Source organism: Ixodes scapularis, unplaced genomic scaffold, assembly GCF_016920785.2.
Source record: "Ixodes scapularis isolate PalLabHiFi unplaced genomic scaffold, ASM1692078v2 ptg001819l_1___fragment_2___debris__unscaffolded, whole genome shotgun sequence".
In the NCBI taxonomy this organism is placed as follows: Eukaryota; Metazoa; Arthropoda; class Arachnida; order Ixodida; family Ixodidae; genus Ixodes; species Ixodes scapularis.
The window spans coordinates 93,090-118,047 of record NW_024610195.1 but is presented as its reverse complement, the minus strand read 5'-3'; the positions used below and the strand labels follow the sequence as shown (position 1 = coordinate 118,047).

Genomic DNA, 24,958 nt, shown 5'->3' with positions numbered 1-24,958 from the left:
AACTAGTGTTAGTAGCAACCAGTGGGCTGCACCACCGTGGCCTACACCCACTGTCATAGAGATCAGTGCCTACACCCTTCGGAATCTTGTTCTTTGGCTGCTTTCGGTTTTGTTTTTGGTCGTCATGTGACACGTGCTTCAAAGGTTCAGGCAATTCGAGCGTTCTGGCTCAAGTGACTCATCGGCTATCCCCGCCACAATCGGCGTCGGCAGAACTTTCGTTGTCTGCTGGTGCCGCGTATCCCACAGCACCGTACAAAGCGAAACGACAACGTCGGTGAAATGTGAGTGCATATAACAAAAAAATTCTGGCATTCTGCTGGCCTTGATTCCGAGTTGCGGCCGTACCAATCTCTATCCGAAACTATGTAAGCTTCGCTGCCGGGAAGATAATATTATGATAGCGGTATGATGAATGTCTCCAGAGTGACAGAGCCTCTGGTTAGGTAGCTTACAGTTGTTTACCTGGCTCCTACAAAAGGTTCTGGGATCCTGCGCACTGCGCGATCGAACAGAAAGCGAAAGGGTGGAAGTACGATCAAAAGCAAGAGACGCTGAAATTTCCTTTGACCTGGGTCTCGGCATATTGGCGTGGTCGTGAAAGGAGCTAGAAGTAGAAAACTCCGTAAGTTTTTCCCCTGTACAGTTACCGCTGTGAGATCACATGATCATCCAGAAATGCGTATGTTATGTTAGCTTGATGGTCCAAGTTATCGTTTTTAAAGTAACGGATAAAAGAAATACTTTATAACGGTTAGAAAAGTTTAAACAATGGCAAAGAGGAGGCGGACGTCTTCCATCGGTGCCTGGAACCTGAGTACCGTCTTTTACTCTCCCGGGCGACGCCGAGAATGCGGGGGAGGTCGCGTCCCTGCGTCAGGAAGAGCTCAGCAAACAATTGTCCTGCTCTCTTGTCTGAGCACCCTTCCTTGCCAGAGGTAAGTACAAAGTTTATATAAACACAGCTGCCTGCCCCCCCCCCCCCCCCCCCCCCAAAAAAAAAAAAAAAACTGAAGACAATATTAAGCACTTTTTATGAGTTGTGAATGCGAAAGCAGGAATGTTGTTCTTCCGCTCCCTTAGTTCTTCTGCGCGGTGTACTGGCGTGGACGTTTTGCTACTGCTGACGATACAGATGCCTCAGGCGCAGCCATGTTCCTCGGCTGCGGAGAGGACCAGAATCGGCCGCAGCCCCGCAGCCCCCCCCCCCCCTCCCTCCCTCTTCCTCCGGCAACGCCTGACACGAGAGCGGCGGCCGAGCGCGGGCTCTCGTGAAGTGGCCGCCAATGGCTATCTAGGAGCCGTTCAGTGTTGCCAGATGGTCCCACCAAAAAACCGCCAAACGGCTGGGAGGTATAGCCCAAATATAGCCAAAGCCGTAAAAAAATATAGCCAAAAATAGCCAAGACTAAAAACAATGATTTTTAAGCCTTTTATTGAAAATTTTTCAAACGTACAAGACACATTATATATTTTTTTTTTTCAACCCTCAGATGCGCCATTTTTGTGTAAATTACGTCACGTAAAGAAAAAAGTAAATCTTCGGAAGGTTGAAAATTTGTACAACGATGACGCATCCTTCGTAGATTTCCAAAAGTACAAAACACGCAAAGACAGCTGTATTGTGAAGCCCGGGAGATATGATCATACAGTAACAGAAGCAGATCAGTCAGAACACTGGGAGTTTCAAATCAGAAACCCCAATACCTAAGGTTCTTACCAATAATCCACCCATCTATTTTTCTTTGTGTAGAATATGAGTGTCTCCCGTTCCGGTTCACAATATTTTTGATTATGTTGTCTTTTCTTGGGGTAGGTGATGCCTAAGAAGTTTCACAATGGGCACCAAAGCTGCGTTTGGAGAGTTCATTCTACGTGCGAGTAGAAGACGCGCTACCGTGCCTGTGGTAACAGTGCGATCTGTTTGTTTGATTTGTTCCACTGCACTGTGGGGAGACCGCTTGAACTCTGCAAGCATCGATTCTCTGTGCATTGGGAAATCCCCGAAGTTTGTAAAAGTTTGAAGCGTTTCTCCTTCCTTTCTCTCCTCTCGACTAGCCAAAAGAGGAACATTTTTTTCCAAACTAATTAGAAGTTCGAAAATTAACTAGTTGAACCTCAAAGTTCGACTTGGAACCTGAGGTTCGACAAGAGTTTGCCGCGCCGTTAGGAATAGCCCAAAAATAGCCACATAGCCAACCACGAAATTTTGTCGCCAACTAGAAAAAAATGTAGCCCAATTTGGCTATATATAGCCCAATCTGGCAACACTGGAGCCATTTTGCTCAGCCAATGGGAGAGTGGGCATTTCTTTCGCAATTTTTCGCAGTGACGGATGCCGCCGGCTCCGCTCCGTGGTATAGTTGTTGATTTCTTATTAATATGAACTTAAGTGGCGGTTGGTGCAGTGCAGACATGTGAGTTGTAGAGCTGACGCAGGGTGCTGAGAGATCGACGCCGCGGTCGCCCTTTGCGCACTCAGTTTAGATATTATGGTGCTGTATGTAGTTTAGGTGTGGAGCCACACTGAAAATGTTCATATCCTTTTATTTATTATACCTAACTATAATTATACCCGTTTCACATATTTTCTGGTGGCCACCATGGCCACCATTAGCCCCAGTGTTAAAATACTCCCTAATGCAAGTTATTTCTTGTTCCTTCTAAGTTCTGTACAAAAAACAAGAAGAAAATAATGTGAATTCAAAATGCTCCTCTTCATCGATGCCTTCCCTCAAAAATATGGCATTGTGCAGCGAGAGAGAAAAAATCAAAACAATGTCACTTTTATATATTAAATTTTTTTTTACAGGGGTATGTATTAAATTTTTTTTACCCCTTCTCTCTCTCTTTAATGTAAAAGTTTGAGACTTTAGCGAGTGGTTGAGTGGCCTGTTGATGTGCCAAAAGCAAATCTACGGCCCCCCCCCCCCCCCCCCCCCCCCCCCCCAAGGGCAACTTTCTTTATGAAAAATAAGAACGACATACACCAGCTTTTTTTGCAAAAGAAATGTTTAGTTTTGGTGAAATGGCAATTTTATGACAGCAAAATAGATCTGGGCAGTGCTCTCCTGACGTCGTATATCTCTATAGATTCCTCCCCCTTAAGCCAAATTTCCACTGGCCCCCACCTCCCCTCTGATGTTCTCCCAACTCGGACCCATAAATCCTCTCCTGGGTCGTTCCATACCCTTTGCAGGGGTGGCGACACGAGTGGCACCGCCATGGCGGCCCTGACAGACGAGGTGGACATTCGGGAGAGCCTGGCAGTGCTTCCCTGTGTGGCGGATGAGGGGAGTGTGGCCTTCCTCAGGGCTCACGGCCGGGTTTTCTTCCTGCTGCGGGGCCCCCCCGGCTCGGGCAAGGGTACCGTGATGGACGCACTGCGCGAGTACTACCCGGACGCACGGACTTACTGGTCCGACCGAATGTTCACGTCCCTCATGGCCCCCCCGCGGAACCGGGAGACCGTCCGTGAGTCCCACCGCCTCTGCCAGGAGAAGTATGTCACAGGGTTCGGACAGGGGAAGATTTGTGGCTCGTGCTTGGGGAGGGAGTGGTCTACTGAGAGACTTGACGGTCACGGGCAATGACAGATCCATTCGACCTCATATTTGGATGTCACCAAAAACTAATTATTTCTTTCTGAAACAAAACTTGTATATGTAATTTTCTTTCATAAAAAAAGTTGCCCTTGGGCAACTTGCGGTATGCTACAGCCCTCGGGTACTTCGAATAAGCGAGTATGTAATGTGTTGACGCCTCCAAGTGTCAAAGCTAGTAACTGTGGTACGCTTGGCCCCGCATTGCATGATGACGTACGTCAAAGCCATGCCGGATCTGCCGAGGTGCATCAGGCTCTTCGACGGCTGATTTTGAAGCACACGCCAAAATGCCAGCATTTAAAAAGAAAAATATAGCCATCCACTTAATATAATCATGTGATTATCAATTTCAGGTTTAGCTGATCCTATTCAACTTAGGTATTTCTTGATGTTTTCTGTATATTGGGGGAATTTGATTCAGTATCGCTTTAAGCAGTGAAAACCAATGCATAATGTATTTGAAATTCAGCATCTCTGGGTTTAATATATGATGGGACAACTAATGAAAAGCTGTTGTAGTAAGCAGCTTGTTTTTTAATTGTCCATTTCATATTTCAGAATTGAGGCTTACATGAAGGAGAACGTTCCTGTGATCATCAACAAGAACACCAACGTGACTGTATGGGAGATTAGTCCCTACCTTAGACTGGGAGCCAAGTATGGATATGTAACAATCCTGATTGATATCAACCGCAAGTTTCTTTTAAAGCCGCAGGTATGGGGCACCCGTGTGGAATGCATGCAGTGAGATTGGCAGAAAACTCTTTGACCTGAAAAACAGTGAACAATGTCCCGCCCTCACATTTTTTCCGCAACAATCCAATTTTGAGCTCGCCTAAGATGAACTCAACATGAGTCAGCTCATCCTAGCTGAGTAGTGTCATTGTTTTGCATTGAAACTCGCTTTCTTTCATATGGTTTGATGATCTGCAAAGTTATTGTCTTTTGAATTCAATGTTGTTTTAAACTAGCTCAGCCAACTTCATGTACAAATTATGCTGTTTTATTTTTTAGATCAGATGTGTTGCTAAGGGATATGAAAAAGACACAAGACAAGTAGGCATGTGCAACTAGTGAATTTTGAGTTTGAAGCGAATAGTGAACTTGGCCGAACATTTTCGAATATCGAATAGTTTCTCCAAGCTTAAAGAAAAACCCAGCTCAACCCTTAAAGGTAGTTCCCAAGCTTCCGCTTGTCCATGTCGGAGCTAATTTTAATCAAGTAATATTTTTGAACTGTGGCCTCAGAAAGCCTACACGGGGATGGTGATTGGTAAACAATGCATTTGACATAAAATTTAACCTAAAGAGATGGCTAGCTATACCTCATTGAGGAGATTCGTAAATCTTCTTGCTATATATGCCAATATCCTTTCTTTAATCTCGAATTTGAGAAAGGAAAGAAAGGCAATCATAAATGATGAATGCAGGTGGTCGGAACTTCCTGGCCTAACATATATTCTTGCTTAATAGCCAGATTAATTTTGAAACTTCCACTGTAGTGTAGGTAATAATATTCACAAAGTTAATGTTTCTGTTTAAATACACCAAGCATGCACATGCACCATTCCATTTTGGAAGTGGGCCTTTTCCTAAGTGTGCGACTGCAATATATGTACTTTTCAAGGTGTTGATTGTGGCGGGTTAGCCCTGTTAGGCGCGCTTTTTACCGAGCACTGGTACACTGCGGAAAACAACACCTGTGGAAGCGAGCTCCACAGGCGTTGCTTCTCTGCAGTGCACCGGGACTCGCTATGAAGCACACTCGACAGGCTAACTCAGCAGGCTGTCAACACTTAGAAAAATTTGAATATCAAAGTTCTTCTCGAAGCAAATATTGAATAGTGTACTATTCAAAACAACTATTCAAAACTTCGTACAACACTAAAGATGAGAAATGAACCTGACTGAACACGCTTGAAAGCATGGCATATTTGTGTTGCGTCTCATTCATCTTTTTTGTCTTGTGTTACAGAGCCCCTTAGCAGCAAATTTTTCATACAAAGTATATCGAGCCAATAAGCCCCTGCAGAAGCATTGAAAGGCGTTACTTTTGCAGGATCAATAGCTCAACATAGTTTTTTCTTCCGTGAAGTCTGTGAAAATTCAGTTTCTGGTATAAGTTGTTTATAGCATAATGTAGCCTGTTTATCTGCTAAACCAGCCTGTGTGCAAGAGATTTCTGACATTATTTTAATTATTACTTTTGTTTTATAGAATAAATTTTATATTCCTAGGAACAGCTGCCTCTGCTTTGCAGTCACGGTTCTGGTTAACTTAGCGTTCATGCAAATTGATCACTAATGTATTCTGCTGGTCTACCCATGTTTCACTTATAAGAGATCTCCAAACTGGAATATTTGCTATCGAGTTGGTGCTAAACTACAGTTTCTGACTAAAAGATATCTTGCACTCATTTCTGTATTGGACAAACTCCTCTTCGTGAGTGAGTGTGCAGCTGTCTCGCAGGTGCTTGCCATCACCAACAGCAAGGGCCTGAACGCAGAGTACATGAACAAGCGCATGAGCCAGTGGGAGGACGTGCTTCCTATGGCCGTGGGGTGGTTTCCGAGTGCTAGAGATGCCGTCCTGCTCACCCGGCGCTTTGACCAGCTCCACCAGACGCTGTCTAAGGAGGCTGGTCAGTAGAAGCCTCAACTAGTCGGCAGGGACAAATTTATGGGTCAGGCCCCCCCCCCCCCCCCCAAATCTGCCCCCACTAGTCGGTCACAGCTGTGGTGTTTATTGTTGCTTATCACATACCAATTGCAGCAATCATTCAGCCTCTCAACAAGCTCCTATCCGAAATTCGGAGATAACCTTGATGGGCACTCTTTTGGTCTGAGCAAAAAGTCATAAGGGGAAAAGGGTAGGGTGGACTTTATCACTCAGGGCCGGCGCATGCGTGTCAAGCTTCACTGCATTGCACCGGTGTGCTTTGAGAAGCGACTGATGAGTAGAAGCGTCTCGGTTAGCCAGGTGTGCTCAGAAGTCTGAGTTGGGCACTTGATGTGTCCTTTTGCTTATTTTTCGCATGTTTCAGAAATAGCAGGTGGGCAATTATTCTGACATGGGCATATTCTCGCTATTTTACACTATTAATGCTCGCCTCATTTTTACCGGATTTTAACAGTGCTCCTGTACTTGTCATTTCTGCTTCGAAATTACACCTCTTCAGCCTCCTACTCGTTCTCTCTCCCCCACTCTATTTCCCCAATTTTCTGTTTCTGAGTTGTCTGTTGTCTGTCCCTGACATGCGCTGATGGCTGTGGTGCACCAATCGTTGTGTTTGTTTCGGCAGATTTAACCATGAACCCCCTGAGGAGCCCCGAGGGCTTTCTATTCTGCCTCGCCAGACTCTGCTGGTTCGGGTGGGAACCCTCCGACCGAGACTACTGCCGCAGACAAGAGGCAAGGGCGCCCTCTGGGTTCTGCACCCTCTGTGCACGGCGCAGCGCTGCCCATTCCAATCTCTACCTCTTCCTGTTTTATCTGAATAAGCCTCATATTCTGTTTCACCACTGCATGATGCATGTTAAATACACCAGGCTAGCCATTTTACTACACTGGCTAAATTTTCCCTCTACAGTGGAGACACCAGACATTTACTGGGACTGACTTCCTGCTCTCTAAACAAGTGCATATATAGCGTAATCACTTTACAGCAGTCCAACGCATCCGCTCCCTGTGGGGCGCGTGGAGTGCCGATTGTTGCTGTCTAGAGAAGGATCGCCAAGCACGGCGAACGACGTAGTATTCGGTTGGCAGATGAATACTGTCTGGGCTGACGGTCGGCAGAGTTGTGAAAGTTGCTCTTGAAATGTGATCCAGCTAGTACAATTGTAGTTACACTTTAACAAATGCATCTCTTTACAATTGCCCACAAAATGCAACTATGTTTTGTTAAATATAATAAAAATTTCATAATGTTGTCAACCAATGACCCACTTTTCATCATGGGAAAAAGATACTGGCACAGTCCACTCTGACCTGCTTTAGGTAACATTTGATGCAGCAACAATGCAAAATGCTTATCTTGAGACTAAATCAATTTGTGCATGTGTTTTTCAACAAATCTTAAAAAAAACCAAAAAAACTCATGGTTGCAAGTTAGTCCAGGACACCAGTGAAATGTTTCATTTTAACTTAGGTAGTATTTAATATAACTCATTCTTGTAGTGTCAAAGCAATTGTTGGACATCACCAAAGACAAATCTGGCAACATTGTAGCACCGAAAGGTGCGGTCTCAATAAGGCAGAATGATTTTCTATGCCATAGAACAAACCTGATTGGACACATGTCTTTATTTGTGCAGGTTGAGCGAGCGTGCGGCATGAAAGGCACAATAAAGGTCTTTGGATATGCCATCCTGGAAGGTCTGGTTCTGGCACTGGTTCAGCTGAGCGACGACCAGATGGCCTTGTGCGGTAGCTGCTCTAATGACGATGGCGAGGCGCACAGCCACGAAGACGACATCGCCGCGAGCTTTGCGAGAAGCGTGAGCCTCCACAGCTGGAAGGAGACCAGGTGTACTGTTGCTCTAGAGGACATTGTTGACGGGAACAGGACCGTGGAGGACCTGCCCAAGGCTGACAGGCTCTCCTACTTGCCAGTGCCTCGAGTGAGGTTCATCATACTGGGGTCAACCGATGACCCATTTGCATACTCCCGGTCATTGGATGGTCTTCACAACCGGCTTGCCGAAGAGTTTTCTGTTTCTGAAGAGGGGGTCATCCACTGTGAGCAGAAGATAAACGTAGGAGGAGTGGATGTCTACTCTACAGAGACAGCCTGGCTGGTGCTAGACGACAGGTCTGTGGAGCTGGATGCAGTTTTCACAGGATTCTACCAGCCGTACAGCACAGGGTAAAGTAACCAGTACTCTGCTTTTAAAAGTGTCCATATCTGCGTATGATATATTTTCTTGAGATCAACTTTGTGATTGCAGCTGTGTCTGAGTGGAGCCCCTGTAGACTTGTGTCTCCAACTTTTCGACAAAATTCGTATGAATTGCATTGCGCCAAAGATTAACAGAGCCACTCATTACCATATCACATTCACAGAATTTTTTCTCAAATTCGTTTGCATGTTTTATCGAATTTAACTACGGGTAAGATAAAAAAAGGCACCACCTCTCCTATCACAGAGCTCATCAAAAACAAAAACTGACAACCGCCTGTAGATCCCTATTGGCTTCCAATACGCGACCACTTGGATCACTGGTGGCTTCCAATGGGGCATATAAGGGGAGTGTATAAATCACTGGTACCAGGGATGTTCCAGCCCAAGAAAAGCCTGTATCCAAGGGACTGCTTTGTGATTGCAGACCGCGGCCAAGACCTGTAGGACGTGGCCGTCTTCGACGCCCATGGCAGCCTCGTTCCGACAAGTGGTGACGGCATTCCGGATGGGCATTCGCGAACCATAACGGGATCGACCCCCATTGTTGAAAAGAGTTTTGCATATGCGTGTGTGTGTATTTAATATATTAAGGTCTATTTCTTTTCTATAAAAAAGTTTCGCTGCTTTTCTCTGCCTTGATTGAACAACTAGCTGTGACTCTAGAATGGACGTCCAGTGGTGTGATTGCACGCTTCTACATCTCAACAAAATGTGATGCATTTGTGCAAAACGTAATGTCACTTTATTAACACTGAAAATATATTAGCTGAGGCACCACTACACGGCCGGATCGTGTACGGTAAGGCTTGTCCAAATTGACAAAACTTGATTATCGCCTTGAATGGCGTACTACGTCATCTCTGCATCCAACACTGAATACTCGCAGGTCGCGCAATATGTCTCATGTTCGTGGTGTGTTCTGCACGTGGGTTAGATAGCTTCGTAGAGTGCGCTTCGCACCGCGCAGTTGTGCACTGCAGTGAAGCGAGAACCGCGGATCAGTTGCAGTGCAGGCGAAGGCAACGCCACTTGAAGAGAGAAAGGGCGAGCATTAGGAAGGCGGGACGGGAGAGGGGGGGGGGGGGGGGGGGGGCAAGGGTGGGCGAAGGGAGAAAGGAAGAGCACCAGGAACGTTGGAGAGGAGAGGAGATTTCTCTCCTCGTCCCCAGCCTTCTTAGTGCTTGCCCTCTCTCCCCTGGCCTGGCACTGCATTCGCCTGTACTGCACGCAACTAGTGACACGGCGTATAGGGGTACCGCACTCGTAGCTCCGAGCAGGATCGTTGCACACGCACACGTCAAATATATGGAAAAAAAAAAAAAAAAAAAAAAAAGCTTGGTAGTGTTGATGTAACCCTGTATTAAAAAGCTCTAAGTAAGACTGCTGTTAGTATACGTGTTAGACTGGAATATTCGACGATATGTTTTATAACTTGATATTTAGCACGGCTGCTTATGTATTGTGGGACAATTTATAGACGCTTTCAGCGCGCGCCAGATTTAGCCGGCATAGTCGACCTTCTCTTGTCTTACCGAGATGCCGAGCCACCGAAGCGTGCGTTGACGAGCCTCCAGCTGGGGAGAAGGACGCAGTATATAGCACCTAAAGTGGCAATAACCTGTCCTGCTGTAGCAATGATGAAGTGAAGCGACCGGAATAAGAGGAACCAAAAACTGAAGGTCGGTAGCATATTTTTATGTCGACTTGTTATGACCTTTACATGGGTTCCATCTTGATGGCACAGTGAACAGAGTAAAGTAAAACTAAATTAGCTGGAGCAGACGATGGAAATTTGGGAATAACATTATTGATCGTTCGACCGGGGTCAGATTTAGGGGGAGGAAGGTGACCGCCCTTCCCAAGCCCCCCATGGTCAACTTTTTTAAGGAAAAAATTGATATACATCGCATGAGCCAAAAGTTTAGTTTTTGGTGACATAGCAACTATTGAGTCAACAAAACAGATCTAGCCAACGTTTCGGCCGTAACGTCATATCTCAGCAGCCCCCTTCCCCGTCTGGATGGTTTCTAAGGCTTATTTATCGTTCGCATGCCTATTTTTGTTATGAAGTTAGCTAAATTAATTATTGAAGTTTTATTACAAACTTTAGGACTTCAATAAAACATCACTCTGGATTTTCGTGGAATATAATTTGGTATACATTTGGCTCTACCTATAATAACCATTCACAGATGTTCATACTGTTCTTCATCGCTCAGCATATCGTTGTGCCTGGTGCTTCTACGAGCAACTAAACAACTAATTATATGTTTCAGGCGTTTGAGGGAATCGGTGATGGAAGCGTTGCGCCATTTGCGCCAAATTGCTAAGAATGGCGTCACACCTGCACCAAAATGGGCTTAACCAAATAGAAGCATATATTACTTTTAGTCGATTTTAGCATTCGAAGATGCGGAAGGAAAGTAAAATGTTAGAGATGAGTATTTCACAGCTTCACTACTCACCGTGTAGTTTAATTTCGTGTGAGAGCACAGTCGAAAGCTGGTACACATCACCACAAACACACATCCCAAACACGCAGGTCACGGGGCATTCGCTGCCAATAGAACGTACACAAAAAAGATGAATATTCGTGATGTCGTTCTTTTGACGCAGTTTCATCGGCCCCATTGGCTCATAGCGTCGGCTGCGTTTTGACTTGTGATACAACGAAGTGTGGATATTATTCGTCAAACGCGCTGGTCCCGTCGTCGTCTGAATTTCCAGACAACGTCGGCAATTTTCGGGGCTAAAAGTTGCGAGAAAATTGTGGAAAGTAGTGGGATGGTATAGTTAACCAGAGTGTTTTGCTCCTGATGAGATCACTTGATTATCATGTCTTCCACATATTCCCACGCCGTGGATACCGTGCGTGCCATGGCACGCTCGTGTCAACCTTCACCGATTCACACCCACCAGCGCCCGCGTTGTTGAGCTTCACCACTTGGCACCGGAGTTATAGGAGCAGCGGCTGACGTGGAGGAGCGCCTGGGTTAGCGCGAGTGTCTAGGAAACTATGCTCAGTACTATTACAGGTTGCCCTTTGGTCTTCACAGTATGCTAACCTCCGATTTTCAAAAGATGTGCCAAGAAAGGGGAAAAAGCCGCGGTTCTATATTTAAACAAATACGGTAGTCGTCTAGGTAGTTCCCGTGTAGCAGTCAACCGAAAGGGCATCGAACTTTGACTCATTTCATTTTTAATTTCATTTCATTTATTAATATTATCAGCCCATATAGGGCTCTTACAGGGTGAAATAAAAATACACAATGAACACATACTGGTCGCCGGCACAAGATAAACATTTTCCCGTTATAACAAATACAATATAATACGGCACAAGAAACAAAAAAGTACATAAATTACACTCTAAATGTACATCACTGAAAGATCAGAAAGAATTAAAGGAACACATCTCCAGAAGTTGATATGATACTAAGTGTAGTTAAACATATTAAATGTAATAAAACAGTTGGTTCAATATTTTTAAGAAATGAACTTAGTCACGCTGATGACACAGTGACATTGGTAGCATGTTCCATTCGTTTATGGCTTTAGGGGAAAACAAAAAGAAACAGAATTTAAAACAATCATTTTGTACTTACGGACCTTGAATGTACACTCTACAAAAAAGTCTGTGCATCTACTTTCACGCACAACACTCGGGGAACCAATCAGCGCAACTTACGGAGGCAGCTCAACGAATGACGATGCCAAAACATCTGTTTATACCAAAAACGCAGACTGAGTTGTGACATTAAGCAATGCAAGCGTGACGTTTTACATTGCTTAATGTCAGTCTGAGTTGTGACATTAAGCAGTGCAAAACGTCACGCTTGCATTGCTTAATGTCACAACTCAGTCTGCGTTTTTTTGGTCTAAACAGATGTTTTGGCATCGTCATTCGTTGAGCTGCCTCCGTAAGTTGCGCTGATTGGTTCCCCGAGTGTTGTGCGTGAAAGTAGACTCACAGACTTTTTTTAGACTGTATATGGTGTGGCGGTGCCTTGATGATTGGAGCGAATTTCGAAGTATCTGCATAATTTATTTTTACTTGATTATGAATAATCTGGAAAAATCTGGACTCTGGTCTCAATACCGCTAAAGCGCAGTGCCACTTTTAAAGCACGATTGTTGGTTTTCATAGATTTTGTGTGTCCTATGCTTTATTTTTTCATTTTTTGTTTTTTTAATATTCATTGTAAATTAAATTTACCCAAACCTGAACTTTATTTCTAAATATGCTGTGGGTTACACTGTGCACGCTAGTTAATATTACAAAAGAATAATATATTTAATACCAAAGAGGAACCCTCTATCATTATCAAAGATAAAATTATTTGACTGCAATCACTTTTAACTTCCAATTGATGTGCTAACACATATGTTGGCACCTGCACGAAAAGCGGCAGTGGCTGCTCCAAATATTTTACCTGCTTCAAAAGGTAAAATGCCGCTTCCATCACTAAGGAATCTAAGCTGCCATGCAATTGATGTGAACAAAATGTCGTACAGAAGGAGAAAGGCAAAGTAGAGAATGTATTTTGATGGACAGGCCAACGCGATAATCTTCACATATAATCGCATTGTTAAGAATGAAACTGAAGTGCTCGAAAAAGTTTCCTTGTTGCTCCAAAATGAACTTTTAGCTTTTAGCTGCTCCAAAATTACTCGGGCTCATCGCATCACTGAATCTCTCTACTAGGGATGGACGTCAACTCAAGATGCCAGGACGGACGTCTCCAGTGGCGTAGCAAAGAAGTTTCTTTGCATGTTCTTTCTCTATGAAATAATTGAGGCTGGTTCACACACTTGCGACTGCTTACGACGGGGCGCTCTAAAACCTCTTGGGATCTCTTACGACGAGAGAAGACACTGGCGCCATCTGTCGGGTAGCCACGTAGAACACTTCGCATTTCCGTTTTTTTTTTTTTTAATTAGTATTTACATGGCAGTGAAAATCTGACGCCGTCCGCCTGGGCCCTGAAGATGAAACAGTGGAAAGGGAAGCACGCCGCGTAGTTGGTAGCACGTAGGAGGAGAGTAGTGGAGGACAAAGGCGAGAGAGAAGCGACGTCACGGGGCAGAAGCCAATGTCCGTACCTTTTGCCGTCAATTTTCAGTTCAGTAGGAGGTGGATCACTAGGCCTGGAAATCAAAGTTCCTACAGTGCTCCAGATTTTCTTGGGGTCACCTAGTATGCTCATAAATTTATATAATATTCGCGTCGTGCCTTTTTTACGTCCGAATTTAGTTTGTTTCAAACTTTTTTGAAGTTGACAATGATATCTTTATCTCTTAGCTCGATAAATTTATCGTATATGGAGTCTCGATATTTTATTCTCTTATATAGCGTAGGAGTCACCCAAGGCTTTCTTGACTTCTTATGTTTTTTCAAGGTTCTTAGCGGGAAGGCATGGTCATATAAAGATATGAGCTTGCTCAGAAAAAGATTGTATGATATGTCTGGATTGCTTTCATTATATACAAAGTCCCAATTGATATTAGTTACCGAGGAGTAAAACATGTCAAGGTTTTCTTTGCTGATAGGTCGGTAAGTTATACAAGGAAAAGACATGGGGCTTTTCCCAAGTCTCTTAAATAAACAAAATGTTGGCAGATGGTCGCTTACATTCCATCTCCAAAATGTTGGCAGATGGTCGAGCGGGATAGTCTATTTCTGGACTCTCCGCTCCCGCTCGACCTGCAAGCCTGCCTTCCACTGACGTCACGGCACTGAGAAGCGCAGGGATACATTTAAATTAGCGAAGTAAGGGTAAAAACACAGGCAAGCTGATTTCATAATAACTATTCTGAATTTCGCGCTACTAAATAGCACACAATAGCTTAGCGTTTGATTCTTTGGAAAATTGTCAAAATGGAAGATTTGATACGGACAAAAAATATGACAGTCGTAAATTTTTTGGCCATTAAACAGGTCATTTTGTATTCAACTGCTTTATTTGAAGAAAAAAAAAACGCGATTTTTAAAGCTAAATTTAATTGCTTGATTTCGTGCCCTGAAAATAGATGAAACAGACATTGAACTAATCGTGCTATACTGATTGATACCTCATTAATCTCTTTCTTCCTTTTCCTTGGTACAAGCCAGACGTACAAATTAAAAAATAATTAAATTAAGTTACTGATTATTGAACTTAAAAGTAATTTGAGTAGAGTAGAAATTACTAAAATGGAAAATGAGTAAATTACTAACTACCGTAAAAAATAGCGAATTAATTTTGAAGTTACTTTCATAGTTCTTTGTTTTGTTTTCTATGGTAACATGTAGGTACATAGGCTTTGATCCGTTAGCGAGATCCTGCTAGCCGAATATAAAGCGGCTTCCCTTTTCACAGAAGTTTTTTCAATAGCTGCTTCTGCGTGCCTATTTTTTTTATTTTTTTTTTTGTCATTGATGTAATGTGGGTTTGTCATTTTTACTCTGAGGTTTACTGCCTGAGCTTGATTTTGCAGAAAGTGTTTGCTTATTTACAGCGCTGCGTAAAGTACATCTAAAAAGCACTTGAAGTAAAGTACGAAGTAAATTAGAGGTTCTGCGCTCCAATGTAAAGTAGTAAGTACACCGAGAGCAATGTACTTGAAGTAAAATACTATAAATACAATGTACTTTCAAAGTAAAGTACAAGTACTTTCTAACAAAATCTTTCCATGAAGCCCTTTCATATCCCATACAGCGTTTTTGGTTTCTTCTTTTAACTGGTATGCATTGCTCCAGGGATAATCGGAAGTGCATCAGTAGCTGTTTTACTCTCGCTGACGAACCATTTAACACAACTTGTAAGGCACTTATTTCAATACATATGGGCCATCTTTTTTTTTTTTTTTTTTTTCAAATTTGCAGAATATACTTTGAAGTCGGGAGTTGTGTTTTTCTCGGAAACTACCAGAACAAAATTGTTTAGTAAAGTACAAGTACATGCTCACAGAATGTACTTCAAAGACCCCAGGCTAGCGGTTGTACCGCACTGGCTAAATTTCTCATCTACAGCTGGGAGACTCGTCGCCCCTGTGAGGCAGACCAAGTTCTAGGCTGTATAAACACACACACAACCCAATTTTTTTTTTAAACAACAAGCTTTTTTTCAAGCCACTTAAACTATGATTTTAAGTACCATGTACTTAAGGTGCTTCCCAACACTGCTGATTTATTATTTTTTTATGTAAAAAACGTAGGGGGAATCGCTAAGGTTTCTCGAACGACCTCCGAATCTCGGAAGGCCTACATATTCTGAGTTGTGGGAGGAAAGGCAGCGCGAAGAACTCACCTTTGCGTTGCCCTTTAGCGCACAATTCCTCAAGTACAGCACAAACTACGGGAGCACCAGTTGAGCTTCAGAGCGGGTGCTGCATTTCGTTGCCTTCTCTGAGTGAGGATGCAGTGCGTACACCTCCTGTAGTGGGCGAGAGTTCCTATGTTGGGGAGAAGCGGGTGCAAGCCTTTTCTTCAAATGCGTCAAGTCTGCTTGAGCTTCGGGACGCAAAGATACGCCAGTCTTCGTCGCTAATCCCGCAGTTACTCGGCCTCACTTGCTACGTGTCTGTCCGCTCCCCGCTTCTCGTAGAAGAGTTGTTGCAGTGGGAGCTCGTGAAAGTTTTAGGGGTTACCCTCTAAAACCACTCCCCCCCCCCCTTTCCCGGCCTACGCCACATGCTTTTTGCAAATATAAGGTGATCTTCCAACATCTTATCTCTTTTAGAGCGCAGCTCTTAGGGGCCCGTTTCCGGCTTGAGCGGCGTCGGCGTCGCCGTCGGCGTCGCCGTCGCCGTCGGCGTAACCGCGCGGTGCATCATGGGAAATGTCCCATAATGCACCGCGCGAGCCCCCCACCGGGGTCACGTGACCTCGTGGGGGGGGCACGTGACCCCCCCGAGGTCACGTGACCTCGGTGCATCATGGGAAATGTCCCATAATGCACCGCGCGAGCCCCCACCGGGGTCACGTGACCTCGTGGGGGCACGTGACCCCCCGAGGTCACGTGACCCCCCGAGGTCACGTGACTCCCCGAAGTCACGTGACTCCCCTGAGGTCACGTGACTCCCCTGAGGTCACGTGACCCCCGCCGATGTCGCGTGACCCCCAATGACGTCATCGTCACTGATGACGTCACCGGCATCCACATCGTCATCGTCATCATCACTGATGACGTCACCGGCATCCACATCGTCATCATCACTGATGACGTCCCCGGCATCCACATCGTCATCGTCATCATCACTGATGACGTCATCAGTGACGTCACTGATGTCGTCACCGGCATCCACATCGTCATCGTCACTGATGACGTCACCGGCATCCGCATCGTCATCATCACTGATGACGTCACCGGCATCCGCATCATCATCGTCATCATCACTGATGACGTTACCGACACCCGCATCGTCATCGTCATCATCACTGATGACGTCATCAGGACGTCGCTGATGACGTCACCGACATTCGCATCGTCATCGTCATCATCACTGGAGAAGTCATCAGTGACGTCACTAATGACGTCATCGGTACCCGCATCGTGATCGTCAATGATGACGTCATCAGTGACCTCAGTGATGACATCATCGGCATTGGGGGTCACGTGACCCCCAAGGTCACGTGACCCCCAAGGTAACGTGACCCCCCCTTGGTTAGTTTAGCCCCCCCCCGTGCCCTTCCCTCCTCCTCCTCAAGAGCTGCGCTCTAATTCGGCGTTACAGGGAGTTGTAAGCAGCTTTCACTTTTTTGTGTAGGAATGATTGTTGATTGGCAAACCTACCACTAAAATTCGAGAGTAATTTCTAATTTGAGTAGAAGTTATTCAGAAAAAGTAATCAACGTAAACTACTAATTACCGAAATAAAAACGTAATTGAACGTTACTAAGCCACTCATAAAAGTACTTGAACTACAGTAACTTGAGTAGAGTAGTTGAACTATGAACAAGTCTGGTTTAAACGTTAGCATAGATTTTGGATTTTCCTGTTATTGATGCATTAGCATTAGTACCTGCATGACAGCAAAAAGCTATCATGTAAGTAGAGAGAGAAAGAAATATTTTGTGTTTTTCCCATCGCAAAAATAAGCTACGAGTCCCCGAACGCGTAGTCTCTGCCCAAATAGCGCCGCATGCCCGTTGGGACCGGACACGGCAGTTTCGGAACTGACCATTTTCTGATTCAAAGCATGAAGTTTCTCGCAAAATTTCAGTAAGGAAATAGGGTCCGTTCCCAGTATACAGACACCATTAGTCCGTCATTTTCTCATAGAAAATTTCCGAAAATCTTAAATTCTGTAAAGCTTTATTTATTTATCTTAAAAACAACTCTAGTTTGGCTATCTTTTTTTTCTTTTCGATTGTGTAATTCCGACTTGGGGGTTACTTTGTGTAGTTTATCGGTATATATATATGCCGAAAACACGGAATCCTGATGATGGAGCCATGCCACCTCACCATTCATACAAGTTTCAACATTTCCAGTAATATGAACGCTGCGGCATTGGCCCAGAGCGCCTACCCTAATGCAACATCCTGCTACTATGTATACGCCGACCAATCGTTACGGTGGTCTTGTGCGAATTCAGGGCTTTCGATTATCTGTTCGAATAGCGTGGTGTTTCATTCCATCTCCGATTCGAGCAAGGCAGTCCTCGGAGATTTCATGATATTCCTCTTTGTTCGTTGTCTGTTAGGTCGAGCTGTATTTAGATCTATTGAGAGCTCTTCACGCCGTGTACTGGTTCACTGCAGAAAGGCAACGCCCACGGGGTAAACATCTGGATTCTGGGTATTGCGCTTCGCCGCAGCGCAGCCGCGTGGCAAGGTGGTAACGGGTAAGTACTCAAAAGCGGTAAGGTTCACGCGTATATGAGCCGGGATTCTACACATTAAAAAAAGGAGTGAACCCCCTGTCACGTATACGACATCCCTAAACTTCAGCTGGGCGTACATCGTACTGTCATTCCGCCGACGCTACCAACTTTAATGAGCGGTTTGATAGGCGAGTTTTACAATTTCTTAAGATAACTTACATAAGTGCAACTGACTGTAAAAAAAAAGTTATTGGGGTTTTCTTGGCCCTACTGCAAAACCTCATTGCTTTCTTTCTGTACTCTTTGATGCGTACTTTAGCTGTTTAATATCTTATATCGCACCGTCATGAAGCCTCTCGTAAAAGTTGAGGCCGCCAGCTTGTTGTCAGTGCGCTACATCCAACTGAAGTTTTTGGGTGTCGTATATGGGACAAGGGGTGTGAGGGCTACGCCCTTTTTTCTAGAGTGTAAGAAGGGTAAAAAGGAACTTGGTGAATGCTGATCTGACGAACAACTCTACCTTGTAGTCAAATTTGGAAAATATACTCGCGTCTAGTAATAGACTGCGGTATAATGGTAATTTTAGTGAATCATTGGCAGTAATTTGTTTTCAGATTCAAGACTTAATAGCATTGATTATGGCAAAGTCAGTTGGTTATTTCCCGGAAAAATCGACGCCTGAATTGCAGCAGCTGTGCACGGGCGGCACCACAACCGACCTTCAGTTTTTGTTTCCTCTTATTTTGTTCACTTTATCTTTACCTAAGCAGGACATGTTAGTCTTTCCCAGCATAGGCATTTGTGGAGCTCATCAATGCCCGCGGTTCAGCATCTCGGTAAGAAAAAAGAAGGTCAGCAATGACGGCTGTAATCTGACATGTGTGTACAGCGTCTTCGGCAAGGCTGTTCGCGCGGTTAGCTTTACAAGCATGTGCCGTTCGGACAGTGTTTTTCTAGGGAGCACGGGAAATTCGCCAGCACATTTCTTGTCAGAGTTTTATCAGGTCGTGCAGTTTGACAGCTAAACTGTATCCCGTCTCATCCGAATCGGTAAGTGAACCAAACAAAACGAACCTCACCTATAGCGGGTTTGAGCCGCAAATGAAACTACAGGCACCCTCGTGTCTGCCGAGAAGAAAACAACACCACGGAGATGAAAAGAACAAATCAACGGCAACTAGTGAGAAATGAAGTTCTTAAATAAGCTAAGATTTGTTTTCTGAAATAATTTGCCCTGTTTGGCGTAAGGTCAATTTTTGCTGTAACATGTCTTTCATTATCTCGCTAGACAAGAGACTATACAAGAGTTCAACTTTTTCCGACAATAAAGCCCAAGTTATGGGTACCCGTGCACTCGCGCACCTTCAGCGCCGATCCGTACTCGAGAGCCGAACTAATAGCGATCGCAACGTCGCCATTTCTCCCGCTGCTACCACTCGGGGAACTGCACAGTTGCTTGTATTGGTTCGGGAGTATCGTATTGGAAAGCGTCCGCTGCGACTCCTTTATTTTGCCTTTAATCGGCCATTTTGGCACCGATACATATACTGTGGAAGGGGTATCAGGGAGGCCCCAACCTCCGTCTCCCAAGCGGACGCGCCGCGAACTTCTAGCGAAGTTAGGACCCCGTTGGGACGCTCCCAGGTTGGGACGCGCTACCTAGAATCACCGGTGAGACATGGTTGTATAAAAAGAATATTAATTCTGCCGCAAAACCTTGTAAACTAAAGATTTAGAAAACATCACGCGTCTGCTATTTTGTACTAATCTCCAAGAAACGTTCCTACAAAAAGAGTTCTTTTCGTTTGTTTTTACGTGAAAGCATGTTTTTTTAAAAGCTGATGGTGACCACAGTAAAGAAAAAAAGATTGAGCCGCCATCTTGGCACCTTGAGCCTGGGAGCTTCTGTACTCTGGGAACATTCATTGACTCTAACAGTAGCCGTATAAAGCAACTTTCATGTTTCAACTCGTCGCTAAAGGGTAGCGCTGTTATCGTACTTAGCTCGGTCTCGGTGGACGCCAGCGGCAGGTTTCAAGGGTGAGTTTCCCAACTGAGTGTTTTAGTAACGTTGCCTTGGAGCAAGAGCTTGAAGTTGGAGGATTGGACTGGAGTCCGGATCAACTTTGCACATTTACCGTCTTTTTGGTTTCCTATCTGTTTACTTTATTCTGTACCTCAGTTCAGTGAGTTTGGGACCGAGTCTAGAAGACCACTTTCAATATTCCCAAGCGCCCAGGCACGCACTCGAGGAATCATGGGAGCGGTGTTCCTTCAGCTCCGTATAGTCGGTTACAAGTCAAGAAGGTAGGAGAATTATTAGAATGCAAATAAATGCAAAGGTGCAAGCGAGCTGGACAAGAATGATGAAAATAATCCCTGGAGAAGGGGAACAAGAGGGACAAAGGACAAACAGAAATCTCCGAACACAGCTAGGTGACCCTCCTTTCATAGGCGTGATGCGTCTGTTTCACATCCATCCGCAGTCGAAAGAATAGTTCCCTGGAAACGCCCCTTGTTCCGCTTCAATGAATAGATAATCTATACAGAGTGATGCCAAGTTGTCTTCGACCCCACTTTTTAAGAAAGCGACCTTTGTATTCATGCGAGAGGGAGCCGAGCCCCCGGAAGTGGCCTTTGTATCCATCGGAGGTGGAACCTAACCCCCCAAAGTCTTATTTGTTTTCATCGGAGGGGAAAAATTTTAGTCTCCCTCCCGTCACTTCCACAACGCTAAGTCAAAGTCTAAAGATAAAGCAAATATTCACAGAAAGACAAGAACCTTCTCCCGCGAAGATATACGACTAGATGATAACTTATTCGTAAGCACTCAGCGCATAAAGATAGCAATGATAAGTCAAAGGCCATTATGGGTAGCATTCTCGGACATCAAAGGGGCATATGACAATATGAATCAGGAAAAACTCTGGAACCACTGAAGGAATATCAGCTAGCGGGAACCATGGTTAAGTTCCTAGAACTGGTATATACGGAGAATAGGGTGGTTATAACATGGCAAGCCGAAACTATAAGACCAGCAGCAATAAAAAGAGGACTTAGACAGGGTTGCCCATTGTCTCCCCTGCTCTTTACGATATACGTCAGTGAGATGGAAAAAAGATTAGAGCAGTGCAATCTAGGTTTTGACCTCACACGGAAGAAGGAAAAAGAAAATCAATCAAGTATTGCCAGGGTTAACATATGCAGACGACATTGTACTCGTATGAGAAAGTCGTGAGACAAAACAGGAACTAATTAGGATTTGCAGCAGGGAAGGGGACAGTTTAGGCCTAAACTTCAGTAGGGATGAGTCGGGTCTAATAGTTTTCAACGACGAGAAGGGGGAACCCTTGGAGATACAGGAAACAGTGATAGAGGATGTAGAAAAGTAGAAATATCTGTGAGTATAGCCAAATAAGGGAAGAAAGTATCCAAAAGAACATGAAGATATTGTAATAAAGAAGGGGAAACGAGATTAAGCTATTATGAAACACTCTGGCACTATAATAGATAAGAAGTCGTTAGGGGTCTGTGGAAGGAGTCATGGTGACAGGACTGTCATTTGGGATTGCGGTATCTTGTATGAGGTCAGAGATACAGGCAGGTTGAGAGATACACCAAAGGAGTGTGTGTAGGTTGGCATTGGGGGCACATGGGAATACACCAAATGGGGGAGTAGAGGGGATAGGGGTTGGGCGTATCTCGAGAGTAGAGAAGCGATCAGTAAAGTAAAATTTGATCAAATACTAGCTGAAATTAAGGATACACGGGGGGCAGGGAAAGTGTGGAAGTATCTATATATGAAGAGTTTAAACACTAAGTGGACAAACCGAACCCGCAAGCTATATCTAAATGCATTCAACGAGATAAGGCCGATCAGAGCATATCAGTAGAAAAAGGAGTAAAGGAAACTCGGAGGAAATTGTGGGAAGAAAGAATGCAGGGGAAATCAGCTTTAACAATATACAAGGTACAAAAACGAAATAAAGAAGGACAGTTGTATGATATTTCATTGGGGAGCTCATTACTGTTTGAATCTAGAACGGGGGTTCTAAGAACGAAAACGTATTGGACTAAATTCCAGGAAATAGACACTCTATGCGACGTATGCTTCGTCCCAACCTCTTGGGGTGTATGACTACGGCTTTGGAGGGGGCACTGGGATTTGCTGACATGGATGAACGAATGGATAGGAAAATAATTGCGGTAACTGAGAGGAGATTGGAAGATAGGTGGAAAAGATCTAGGGAGGGGTGAAAATACAGATAAAAATAGGCAATGGGAACACTTTAAAGGGGTGGAGGGTTGTGTTAGAACAAAAATTCATACAAATTTTAAGAAAGAAGGGACGACGAAATGTTAGGCTAGGTGGCGCGAGCTGCCGCCCGTTACAAAGTGTATAGCCATTACCATTCATCCGTCCGTCCGTCCGTCCGTACGTCCATAATGGAAGCCAAATTTAAGCATCGATAGTAAAAGAAAGCTATTGATATTGACTATCGTAAAACTATATCGACAGTACTATCGATAGTCGACTATCGCGAAACTCGATAGCATGCTATTAATAATCAACTATCGTAGAATTGTTTATAGTCGAATATCGAGAAACTATCGACGCCCAACAATCGTAAAGCTATCGATAGTTTTACTAGGTGACGAATAACGTCGTGTGTCAATCCAGGAAATGTCGTGTAGCCTGGAAAAAAAAAAAAAAACGTAAATGCATTTAGGAATTTCAGCATAATTACCGAGGACCGATGTAAAACCTATTAAAAAACGCTAAAAAAAAAAACGATAGAAATCCGGTTAAGAAACTATTGACCATAAACTACTAAAAATATCGATTGTATACTAAATGTCTAGCGAGTGTTTTTCCTGGATCTAAGAAAAAAAAAAGGAAATACAGAATATTCCTTGTATTTTTATAAATGCGGGCAAAACGTCTGAAGCCTAATATCTAAACTCCGTGAATATACAAAATATGTGTGCAGAAGAACTAGCGAAGCACCATTTCCGTTATACCTCTAAATTCATTGTATGAGAATGTAACCTTATGCATGTTCTGTTTTCTTTCAAGTTTAGTTTTTCCCAGAACCACCATTTCTGTTATACCTCTAAATTCATTGTATGAGAATGTAACCTTATGCATGTTCTGTTTTCTTTCAAGTTTAGTTTTTCCCAGGACCACGTGTTGTCTGCCCGCAGTGGCGTGCCAACTTGTTTTTGAGGGGGACGGGGGCAAACCAAACCCCCCCCCCCCCCCCCCCCCCCCCCCCCCACCGGGCCGGGGGACGGTGCCCTTGGTATCCCTTGGGCGCCGCCGGCCAGTGTTTGCCCTGCCCAGTGGCGGCTGTTTCAGGGGGCAAAACACATGTCTTGCCTTGCCCCCCCCCCCCCCCCCCCCCCCCCCCCCCCCCCCCCTCATTGGTACGCCCATGTCTGCCCGTACCTATCTGTCGTCATTTCCTCTTTGGGCAGTGCTTTCATTTATTAACACTCGATAGTTTCCTGAAAGCTGACTTTCGATTGTATCGATAGTTGACCGAAAGCCAACTATCGACAGTGCAATCGAAAGTACTATCGATATACTATCGGATTCGATGGTACCATCGTTAGTAGTCTCGATAGCCGACTATTGGTAGACAATCGATATTTCACTATCGATATGTTTTGAACACTACTGATAGTATGAATAGTCTATTTCTCGATAGTTTTGCATCACTGCTGTGCACACACGTTCTTCATTTCTGAAATGACAGAAATAGTTTCTTGCGGCTCTGCACTGGAACATGGATCATAAATCTAAAAGAGGGGAGGTGGGAGGCGAAATAAAAAGACTGAGGCGCAAAGAAAACAGATGGCTACACGGCCAAGCATTTTGTTAGTCGTGTGAAATGACCATTATCCGGAATCTTGGAGAAAATACTTGGGAATGTGATGCGCATCTCGGGGGCACAATGCAGGTTTCGTGATCCGTGTGGTGTATAAAACGACAGGTTGTGGAAGAGTTGTGTATAAAAACTCGCCGCCGGCACCTGGCAGTGACGTGTACTGCCATAGCCTCTCTATACTCACAAAGCCTGGCAGTTCGACGACGGAGCCATATATAGACTGCCCGGTCGAAGATTTGGAGTGCGAGGATCTGGTAGCACAGATCATCAAAGAGCCATTTCTTGAGGAACCTGGACGTCAGCACACAGCTTTTGCCGCGGCGAGGACCTGAAACACACTTGTTCGCTCGGGAGTGTGTTTCGACATCTCGCCGCAGCGGGGCTCCAGTCACGTGGCTCTGCCTCGTTGTCTGCCGCTCCACCTTTTCCATTTCGGCGGCCGCCTCTCGTGGCGATCTGCCAGGCTTTGTCATTATATGGAGGCTAAGGTACTGCATCAAAGTCTAAAAGATGCTCCTGCGCGTGAGCTCGTGCAGTCTATGTGCGTCCTTGAGAAAGGTTTTTCAAAGTAGGAAAACATTAGAAATTGGCCAGCGATTGATGAATATAATTCCCAATATATTTTAATTTTTTTCCCCCCACAATAAGCGAAATGAGTTGTCTGTTGTCTCCGACGGCTAAGCCTGAAGCTGACTCCGCCGAGTGTCTGACCGCGCCGTGTTCGGCGTTCCCGCCGGAGGTCAGAGCCGATC

General features: G+C 44.6%; 1 protein-coding gene across 1 annotated transcript; it reads left to right on the top strand.

Moving 5' to 3' along the window:
• Positions 1–91: 91 nt before the first annotated feature.
• On the top strand, positions 92–9,135 carry LOC8037350 (2',3'-cyclic-nucleotide 3'-phosphodiesterase). Its single transcript, XM_042288324.1, has 7 exons — positions 92–284; positions 3,200–3,502; positions 4,164–4,320; positions 6,075–6,246; positions 6,907–7,016; positions 7,922–8,472; positions 8,933–9,135. Coding segments are annotated over exons 1-7 (1,365 nt in total). The 5' UTR covers positions 92–282; the 3' UTR covers positions 9,003–9,135.
• The last annotated feature ends 15,823 nt before the right edge of the window (positions 9,136–24,958 follow it).

Coding starts and splice junctions, on each gene's coding strand:
- LOC8037350 (XM_042288324.1), top strand. Junction 6,247..6,906: donor GACGCTGTCTAAGGAGGCTG/GTCAGTAGAAGC, acceptor TTGTTTCGGCAG/ATTTAACCATGAACCCCCTG. Junction 8,473..8,932: donor TACCAGCCGTACAGCACAGG/GTAAAGTAACCA, acceptor TTGTGATTGCAG/ACCGCGGCCAAGACCTGTAG.